Source organism: Morus notabilis, unplaced genomic scaffold, assembly GCF_000414095.1.
Source record: "Morus notabilis unplaced genomic scaffold, ASM41409v2 Scaffold241, whole genome shotgun sequence".
Classification (NCBI taxonomy): domain Eukaryota; kingdom Viridiplantae; phylum Streptophyta; class Magnoliopsida; order Rosales; family Moraceae; genus Morus; species Morus notabilis.
In genome coordinates this window covers 377,562-387,875 of record NW_010358037.1, presented here as the reverse complement: position 1 = coordinate 387,875, position 10,314 = coordinate 377,562, and the positions used below count along the sequence as shown (strand labels likewise).

Sequence of the window (10,314 nt, the reverse complement as noted above, 5' to 3'; positions counted from 1 at the left end):
ACGAATATAATATTATACTTTGCAATTTTATAGGTTTATTATTACAATAGTAAGATGGTATCATGCAATTACATCAAAAATACAATATGACTAGTCTTTAGCATAAATTTGATGTCTCAATTTTACACATGCAAGCCTTACCAATTTTTCCTACCCTACGAATTCTCTCTTCTGGATTTTGTATGAACGAGTAAAGTGGGTCCAAGAAGTTACACCATTGACGATTTCACCAAAAAGATGAAAACCCCCTGACGCCAATTTAGAGAAAAGGCTTCTATTATTGAATAGTTATTACCGATATGTTTGGCCATTGCATGACGCATTACAAGTTCAGTGCTCAACAAGACAGCTACTTATGTTTCAATCATTATTTCGGTGAATTTAATATATCAGGTTAAAAAGTTGTACCAGATAAAACAAAGAAGTCATCCAGATAAGACAAAGAAGTCATCAAGGACGTCTCATTCATAGCTAAACTGAGCCCAAGCTAGGGGGCATCAAACATATGTTCTTTACAACATCAATGACTTGAAATACTTGTAGAAGAAACTCGGCGAAAATTTACACCTTGTAGTTGGCGGAGCATAAAGAGCATTCTGGAAAAACTCGGTTGTAAATCACAGTCGCAGCTCTTAAAACAAGCTTATTTCTGATTATGAAATGTTGGGAAAGGCAAGCTTATTTCTGATTATGAAATGTTGGGAAAGGCAAGCTTATTTCTGATTATGAAATGTTGGGAAAAAAAAAAAAAAAAAAAAAAAAAAAAAAAAAAAAAAAAAAATTATTGGAAACAAAAATAAACCAGCCTTTGAAAGCTTTGATGAACAACAATTGCCAAAAAAGGAACAGAATATCTGAAGCCAGACCGCTGGACAATGGTTGGGAGGAGATAAATTATATGAAAGAAACTAGTATCTGTTCCAGTAGGTCCTGCGTCTGAACCAGTTGTAGTCGGGCAAACCCTGGATGGGACCCATAGCTGCGATTGCGATATCCTGTAAAGACCATGCGAAACAGATATAGTTTAATATCCCAGGTTTTCATGTGATAATGGAGGATTATCATAATGTCCTTAAATTAAGTCTGGTTAAAAGGGTCGAGGTAGATTGTAGTCTCACCCTGTCATAAATAAATTGGTTTGCAACACGTTTGATGGTGCTTGCGTCAACGGCATCAATCCTAGCAAACAGCTCGGCAAATGGAATTCTCCGTCCATATGTTAGTAGCTGCAAGCAAATGCGCACAATGGGTATGAGGAAATTCAGAAGAGCCAAGTGTAGCAAAAACCAAATCCCAATAAACCACTAAAATGTCAGTACAAAAAAAACAAAAAAAAAATGTACAATGTGGACATTCTAAAACTTTGAACTGATAAACTCTCAAATGGTTTTCTGTAGTAGTGTCTCCAGAGAGTGGCAGCATGTCTCAAGATGCCCTCTACTAGGAAGCACTAAAGGGTGATAACTGATAACTAAAAAAGGACCTGTAAGGCTAGTCAAAACCACCACCCATCCACATGTTACAACAGGGACAGCTAAAAGGTGTAAATTTCTTCGTTTTACCTACTACTTCTAGTTTATTAAGTTGATACCATTGTTTTTTTGTTATCTTGAACAGATTGTACAGGTAATAAAATAACCATGAAACGAGTACATCCACTGAACAAAAGAGCAAATAGTTTGTAATGAATCCCAATTTGGAGTACCACTGTCCCATAATATTTACTAACAGAGAAAAATGTACCTGACGACCAATATCTTCTGCTATAGGACTTGTCCCATCAATATGAAGCAGCAGAGAAGATTTCAACTGGAAAAAAAAAAGATTAAAATGTTTTAGTAATTATGAGTAGGGTGACCGTGTCACATGTTACTAAAAAAGAAATCATAATGCACCATCAGAGTAACATAATGTTTATCTAAAAACTAAAAGATTACACAATTGCTAGAGATATCAATATATAACTGCAATAACATCTGTTTGGGGCAAGTGAGACAACCGCTTCAGGTAATAGTTCAGTGTACCAGTTTACGATGCACACTTTATACCATATAAAAAAATTGTAGGGTTCAAGAAAAAAATTAGCCCAGATGCAAGTTTAGGACATGGAAAAAGCATTGTGCCACTATAGACTGAGAGATGGCTAACCTGATTACGAGCACGGATAACATCCTCTTCTGAAACTCTATAAGCTAACTTGGTTGTCTCATGCATTATTGCCCACGCCAGGTCATCTAAGCAATCCGCCTGAAAAAGACAATAAAAGCAGTAAATATAATTTCCATTTTGAAAAATCAAATAAGTGATATACCATAGATGAGAATAGCATAAAGCATTTTTTGATGATCTTTAACTGGGTTTTTGCCAAAAATGGATATCCAAATGAAAAAGACAAAATCTTCACTAAAGCATACTTGTTGAAATTTGTGACGAGTCAGAATTGGAAAGAGGAACAAGATAGATTAGTACAAAATTCTAACTGTTACAGAACAAGATTTGAAGCAGTCTAGAAAAGAATCAACACGGTTATGCATGTTCTTTCTACTTATCATTCAAAAGAGAGCAAGTAAATATGGAGTGAGTTAAAGAAGGAAGAGAACCTTAGCAACAGCATAAACACCAAAAAGTCCAGTGTCTTTGTAATTAGTGTTGAAAGCCATGAAGCTTTCTGCAATTTCACTGATTCCAACCCTCTGTGCCAGCTCGGAACTGTTTGCAAATAAGCCAAAACTTAGAAATGCTAGTTCTTCAAAGAGAAAAGATGTTAAAGGTTACTGAAGCAAAAGAGACAGAAAAACGCTCACCCCATGTGCTTTCCACCACCAGCGCCCTTATTCCATGAACCCAACATAGCTTGCATGACCATCAACGCAATGGAATCTGGATCCGTCCAAGATGCTCCACTAAAAGCAACCGCGAATTGTGCAAGAGGAATATCGTCATCAATGATTCTAACCTGAAATTTACAACAATGAACATAAGGATAGCTCAGTGAGTGAAAAATCACAACACTAGATGAGAACAAATAGGATCATTTCCAACCTCAGAGCCAGTAAAAATTGCAGGTTCCTTAGCAACTAACTGAGAAGCTGTTGTTGAATCAGATGACAACTTTGTAAAAGAACTCTTTACTGCCCCAACAATATCTTCATGCTTAACAGCTCCAGAAGCAACAATGACCTGAAACAGAAGTTGCAACAGCACAAACGATAAGTACTTCAAAAAGGAAGTAGAAAAATATCTACATTTAGAAGAACAAAAGATGGAAAAAAAATCTCCAACATTTACATAACATAAAAAGGTACTTAGAAAGATCAAAATTCTACAATACCGTTCTGGGAGCCGTATAGTGCGTCTGTATATAGTTCTGGAGATGCTCCTTGGTGATAGTCTTAATGTTCTTGGCAGGTCCAAGAATTGTTCTACCAAGAGGAGTGTACTGGAATGCAGTCGCGTGCAGATGATCAAAAATAACTTCCTCAGTTTGCCCCTCAACCTGCATGACCAACAAGAGACATTTAAAAAAAAAAAAAAAAAGGGAAACCAATACACTTAGACATATACAACAATATGGGAGCACGTAAAACCAAACAAAAGTCCTAAATCAAGTGCAGTATAATGCCCTCATAACAACACGCACAGAAAAAAGGGTCTCATTTATTAACCTTTCATTTAAAAGTATACTTCACAAAACCGCTAACGTTAATTACCGACCAAGTTCCACGGGATTATGGCGGACTAACACTACAGTTATTCTTCTTTGCTTCTCGTGCCTTTGCTAAAAGGTGAAAAAAAAGTTATAAATGAGGAAAACAATACGGGTTACATTTATTCCATCGATGTAAAGGAGAATAACGCTAAAGTTATTCAGGTAAAACATATTATGAATCCAAGTTCATGGGCAAGCAATCAGACTCCACAAGTTCATGCATTGTATTCTCAAGCAAGTACCACTTATATGTGAAGCAATACCAATTTGTAAATCAAAAATTGAAACTTTACAACATCGATTACCAAAGTTTAAGAGCCTTTCCTTCATATTGGCTAAAAATGAATAAAATTACCAAAGTAACATTCCAAGTGGCAATCATTAGAAAGTCCAAATTCAATGCAAAATCTCCAATCATTTACCTCCTCCATTTCCCTCAGAATGACACCACGCTCGAGACTGATCCTGTGCTCATCAAACTTGGAGTTCTGCAAGATATCAGAGAGAATATCGAGCGCCTTAGGGACGTCCTTGGCCAAGACCTTGGCGTAATACGTCGTCTGCTCCCTCGAAGTGTAGGCGTTCAAATGGCCTCCCATATTCTCAATCTCCTCCTCCAGCTCGCGCGCCGTCCTCCTCTCAGTCCCCTTGAAGATCATGTGCTCCAAGAAATGCGCTGTCCCGTTAGTCTCCTCATTCTCGAACCTCGAGCCGGCGTCGATCCATACCCCCACCGTCGCGGTCTGCGCAGCGAGGTTCGACTCCGTCGCGACTCGCAGGCCGTTCTCCAGCGTCGTGACCTTGGTCTCCGGCGCCGACAGGATCCGAGTGTGGTCGGTCACGGCCGGGTGGGGCGACCCGTACTTGAGGAACCTCGGGTCGGGGTTCTCGAGCTGCTGGAGCTTGGATTTGACGGCCTCGGCGAGGCGATCGTAGATCATAGCGTCCGGAGGCGGAGGCGACGGCGCCGGTGACTGCGACGTTGCGATCGCCGGCGAGGTTGATGCGCCTCGAACCGCTTGGGACAGGAAGGGGTGGACGGGGACGGCGGCCCGTCTGCTGGACCGCCGGGCTATGGTGGTAAGGAGATGCTTGATCGGCATGGCTCCGATGGCGCTAGGGACGAGACCAAGCTCTGGTGGATTTCTAGGGTTTACAGTGGGCCGATTCGAGAAATGGTGATTGCGGAGAAGATCGTAGAGAGAGAGAGAGGGTGCTCTAACAGATTTCACTTGCGGTGGTTTTCTATCTATCCGAAGATTGTTAGTGGGTTAAACGTGAAAAACGACGGCGTATTATCTTCCTGTTACTGGGCTAGAAAAGTTCATTGAAGCCCAACTAAGAAATTACTATGGCCCCACGAAAAACGGTACCGTTTGGATTGCTATTACTGGGCTAGTTTTGATAAAGCCCAATTGGACAGTTATTATGGGCCAAGGGCTCATAAGAAAGTGGGGTCGAAGTCCGCACAAATGAGCCCTAGGGAGCCCCTATATATGGAAACGAGATAACGAAAAGAAAAACCCTAGTGTGAGAAGAGAGAGCAATTGGAACGCATCAGCCTCCTCGGAAGCACCCCCTGTACCCTTTGAGGCGGAAATCTCAGCTGCTCAACGACTCCGACAAGAATGGCAACTGCGAGGACAGTCAAGGATGTCTCGCCTCACGAGTTCGTGAAGGCTTACGCTGCCCATCTCAAGCGATCCGGCAAGGTCTTTCTTCTGATTCACTTTTTTCTGTTTGATTCTCGAGAAAACAAAGGAAAATCAGTAGAATGCGATGAGAACAACCCTAACTTTTGCCTTTCCTCTTTACTTGCTTTTTTTTTTTTTTTTTTTTTTTTTTTTTTTTTTCGTTTTCCTGGCTTCTGTGATAAATAAAAATGAAAAGCATAAGACTTTGGTCTTTTTTGTTGTTGCAAAATCGTGGCTGATCTTTTTATCTAATTTGTAAATTTGAGTGTAATATTAAGTTACTGATGCAATATATTTTGTTTTTCGTGCTGTATACGCTCTGGATTCTTTGTTATTTATTTTGAGTGTTGAGATTTGCAATAATGTATAAACGAACCTGATTTACCTAATAATTTGTTTATGTCCTTCAGTTGATTTTTGCAGAAAGATAGTAGAAATGTTTGGGATTAGTAATTTATCATGGACTAGAGGGAAGCTTTGATTGTTGTTAGAAATAATTTGCCCATTAAGTGTTGAGTAAACATCTATTTAGCAATATTGTTTTTGACAAGTATTAGAGGTTAAACCAGAATTTTGGGAGCCAAATCTGTTTAGTTTTTTGGGTAAGTTTGAAATCATTATTTTATCAATTGTTATGACAGATTGAGCTTCCTGAATGGACGGATATCGTCAAGACTGCACAATTCAAGGAGTTGGCTCCCTATGACCCTGACTGGTACTACGTCAGAGCTGGTATATATCTTCACACCCAGACTCATTATTTACGCTATTAATCTTAATTGGATATGAGTGGTATCTTTTATGCTTTGATGCTTTTATTTTCATAACATTGATTCATTTTTCTTTTGCAGCCTCCATGGCTAGGAAGATTTACTTGAGAGGAGGTCTTGGCGTTGGTGCCTTCCGTAGGATCTATGGTGGAAGCAAGAGGAATGGAAGTCGTCCCCCTCATTTCTGCAAGAGCAGTGGCGCCATTGCTCGTCACATTCTACAACAGTTGCAGAACAACAACATCATTGAACTTGACCTGAAAGGGTAAGCTATGATTTACTGGTCTTCACCTTTTTAATCTTCTCATCCTTAGTTGTCACTTGCGAGGGTTGTTTCTCTCTATGTATTTGTATGCTAGAGTTCGTTGGAAATGCTTCTTTAGATTGTGGTGTAGATAATGTTAATAATCTTACAAACATCAAACACTTCTGCTGTGTAAAATGTTATCAAGATTCAGAGAGAAGTTTTAGCATATATCTTAATTTGATTTGAAATCTTACATGGTTTGTCTTTCCCTTCCTGATATAGTACCATTGACCTCCCTTCCACACATTAATTCTGGTGAAACTATTCAGGGAAACACTGTGTTTACCATGTCATGTGTTATCATAATATGTATTTTACTTAATAATTCGTTTTGCTCTTCCTCTTTGTAACAGAGGAAGGAAAATCACTTCCGGTGGTCAACGGGACCTTGATCAAGTTGCCGGGCGCATTGTGGTTGCTCCATGAACAGTGGACTTTTGAGCACTTGAAGACCGCTAGCCTATATGGATGCCTTTAGGGTTTTAATATTTTTATTTAGTTCTATGTGGCTACAGCATATTGTTTTAGACAATTTTGGTTCAACTGCCGAGTACCTTCTGAGATAAACGTGGTTGCTATTTTGTTTACTTGAGTAGTTTTGAAATATTTTCTTAATTTCCAAGTTTTTGTCTCCTCGAGTGTTTTCTATTCTCATGTGTATGAACCAAAGCTTTAAAGTGACATGATTCCTACCTAGGACTTCTCAAGTGCTTCTCGTTGCATGTATGGACTCAAGAGTTTTTTATGATTTCTCCGCCATTTCTTAAGAAAAAAGAATATTGGGATTTGAAAATGGCAAAAGAATATTGCATTTTTCTAATTCGAGGATGATCTTAGATCCAAAAGACGCCGATAAATCGTGATTCCATTAGCATTTCTCAGCGTTGTTTTTTCCTTTCTTTTTTCAGAGAGCTAACGGAAAACTGTTCTTAACATACAATTTCCAACACAACTCAGTCATTAATTTCATTCAACCATACTAATTCATCAACGAAAGAGCTATTAAAAAACTTGATAATACATCCATCAACAAATTTGTAAACTCATTACAAAAAATGAACCGCTTGCATCATTCATGATGCATCAAAGCCACTGAATATTTAAGCCCACATCCTATTCCTACAACAGAGAACTTTCTTCGGAGAGAAGGCCGGGAAAACTCATATCCGAAGCTGCCACAGTAAAAGTGCAAAACCTGATGAAATCCCAACACCAATCTTTTGAGACGTTTGAGATTTTTCACTTGCATCTATATTAGAGTATGGGAACCTCCAAAAAGTACACAACTGGACCACGAGTCTTTAGAAGCTATTTTGTTCCATTGGTGAGAACAATGTTTTTACCATTTTGGATTAATTTTTCAATCATAAATCTGAAAAAATTATATTTAATTAAACGAGATTAATTAACAAAATTCAAAAATAATAAATATACAATATCCAAAATATATTGCTCTTTCTTTTATAAATAATGTTATAACATTCCACAAAATTTAAAATTATACAATTCTGAGACAATATCGATCAATACAGTTTATATACAGAAATACAGTATAACTCAGAATTAAAAAAAACTACAAATTCAGAATAAAACGAACCACTTCGAATCTCGAGCCTTCAATCTATTGGCATCAACTTACCACGCTTCAAATCACCTGCTAACTCTGGAGGGGAAAAACATTTAAAGCAAGAGTAAGCCAAATGCCCAGTAGGGGAAAAAGGGACAATGACAATAAAACAAAGAATGTGAAATAATCATAAAGACTCGAACACCATCGAAAATAAAATGCATAACTCAAATGCAGAAGATGATAATGTGTGAAAAACACCTAATCATGACTAATGCAGTCAAATGTAAAGTCAAGCAGATAATCAAGTATTTGTAAGCTCTTTTAAAATACTATATCATTTTCAAATCCATTTCAAAAGTGATAAGGTACCCGGTGTCTAAGTAGTCTACAAATACTGGGTATTTGTAATTCTATTAGACACTAGAATATCCAAACAATTTTGAAAATAAGTAAAGATAAAATTCATACGCCGGTAGTTTGAAATACTCTTTTAAAATACCGATGCGCAGTTTAGTGCAAAGCCAAATCACCACCCACGCTGTGGAGTGGCATGCCCCTAAGGATACGATCTCTATATCCTGATCTCTGTGGCCATCGTGCTGAAGTCAACTATCTAAAATGCTCATTAAACAGCATTTGAAAACTCATATATATCATGCTCGAATTATTTTCATTCGAGACTTAATATGTTTTCTAAAATTTACTTATGAAAACCATGATTAGCGAAAGTCAGGTTTTCGGGAAGGTTTTCCTTATATATACAATCGCTATATATATATATACATGTATATACAAATATACCTTTCAGAATCATTTTTAAAGTCTCAACATCAATGAAAATTGACTTTTACACAGATAAATGGAAATCTATGAAGTATGTCCAAAAGGGGAGAGAAATGCAATCTCATGCTCAAACAAGATCAAAACTCAAGAAATGAGCATGCTAAGATCAATAATCTGTAAAATATCCACGAATGCATAAACAACAATGCAAAAGTGTCGTACTCTAATAAAATCTATTATGTTTCCACCACGCATGTCAAGTGTTAATTTATCTTCTTTAAACACTTTTTTCGTTTTCCATTAAGAGTCTCATATGTAGTGTCAAAATAAACCTCAAAGACTCTAAACCATCAATTGTTACTGTTTGTTTACCAATCCATCCCAAAAGCTTAAGCTGTTAGGAGATGGGTCAACAATAGTTTTATACTTTAACACTCCCCCTCACGTGTGGGCTGGACAATGGGCAATCGTGTGGGTAAATTAATTGGAAAGCCCAACACGTGAATATTTAAGCCCGAGATACATTAAAGACCCAACACATGACAATTTTTAAATGGGGATAAAGAGTGCAATTACGGGGGTTTGAACTCAAGACCTCCCGCTCTGATACCATGTTAGTTTACCAATCCATCCCAAAAGCTTAAACCGTTAGGAGGTGGGCCAACAATAATTTTATACTTTAACAGTTACACCATAAATCACTTTCCAACTCAAAACCGTATTTTTCTTAAAACAATAAATTCGCAGATTCGTCGACCTAAACAGAAATATTCATAATATATTACTCAAGTCTGCAAAAATTCCAAAATAAACTCTATAAGAAAGTAGACACATAGATCTTTCCAACGAGCTATCATATGCCCAAATTTGAGTTCTCTAAATACCTCAAAAATAGTTTTTAAGAAATCAAAATTATGTTTTTTCCTGATTTTGACAGCTTTTAGAAAGTTTCTACATGAAACTTTCAATGCGTACAACTTGGGTTACAAAACTCCAAATGAGGTGATTCTAACTCCTACACGTCACTAATGACATGTTCTAAATGGTAGTAATAGTGGTTTAGGTACTGCAATTCTATTTCAAAAAGTTTGGATCTCAGTTCTTGTTTTATCAATTCCTAAAAAAGACAGCTTTGACGACGGTTACAGGAATAATCATAAAATATTCTACACAGCCTTAAAAATTACAAAATCAGTACCGAATCGAAGTAGACATCTAGGGCTTTCTAAAGAGTAATCACAAGCTTAATTTAGATTCTGTTAAGGTCTCCAAAAACACATTATTCTATATCAAAACGTGACTGCTTTTCTGCAGAGTTTTTAGAAATCATGCTTAACTTTAAAAAGGCATTACTTGAGTTATACTTGTCCGTTGGAAGTGATACTTTGCGGCTATACGAAGCTTAGGATGTCTAGTTTCTAAATACGTATACCATTTAATTCATCACTAAGAACTCTCAAAATCCGAAAGAACCCATCCAA

General features: G+C 37.4%; 2 protein-coding genes across 3 annotated transcripts; one reads left to right on the top strand and one right to left on the bottom strand.

The window, feature by feature from the left end:
• Positions 1-792: 792 nt before the first annotated feature.
• Positions 793-4,951, bottom strand: LOC21403876 (probable mitochondrial-processing peptidase subunit beta, mitochondrial). Of its 2 annotated transcripts, none has more exons than XM_024161120.1 (9): positions 4,132-4,951; positions 3,332-3,496; positions 3,043-3,180; positions 2,805-2,956; positions 2,601-2,709; positions 2,149-2,247; positions 1,744-1,809; positions 1,112-1,226; positions 793-992 (listed from the first exon to the last, which is right to left on the bottom strand). In XM_024161120.1, exons 1-9 carry the CDS (start codon positions 4,810-4,812, stop codon positions 895-897), a joined length of 1,623 nt encoding a protein of 540 aa, XP_024016888.1. In that variant the 5' UTR covers positions 4,813-4,951; the 3' UTR covers positions 793-894. The 2 variants fall into 2 exon arrangements, with proteins under 2 accessions (XP_024016888.1, XP_010089616.1); XM_010091314.2 differs by having other exon boundaries at positions 793-995; positions 1,119-1,226.
• A 275-nt stretch (positions 4,952-5,226) lies between these two features.
• Positions 5,227-7,187, top strand: LOC21403875 (40S ribosomal protein S19-3). The gene is made up of 4 exons (XM_010091313.2): positions 5,227-5,421; positions 6,045-6,135; positions 6,255-6,438; positions 6,834-7,187. The coding sequence occupies exons 1-4, from the start codon at positions 5,338-5,340 to the stop codon at positions 6,904-6,906; spliced, it is 432 nt and encodes a 143-aa protein (XP_010089615.1). The 5' UTR covers positions 5,227-5,337; the 3' UTR covers positions 6,907-7,187.
• The last annotated feature ends 3,127 nt before the right edge of the window (positions 7,188-10,314 follow it).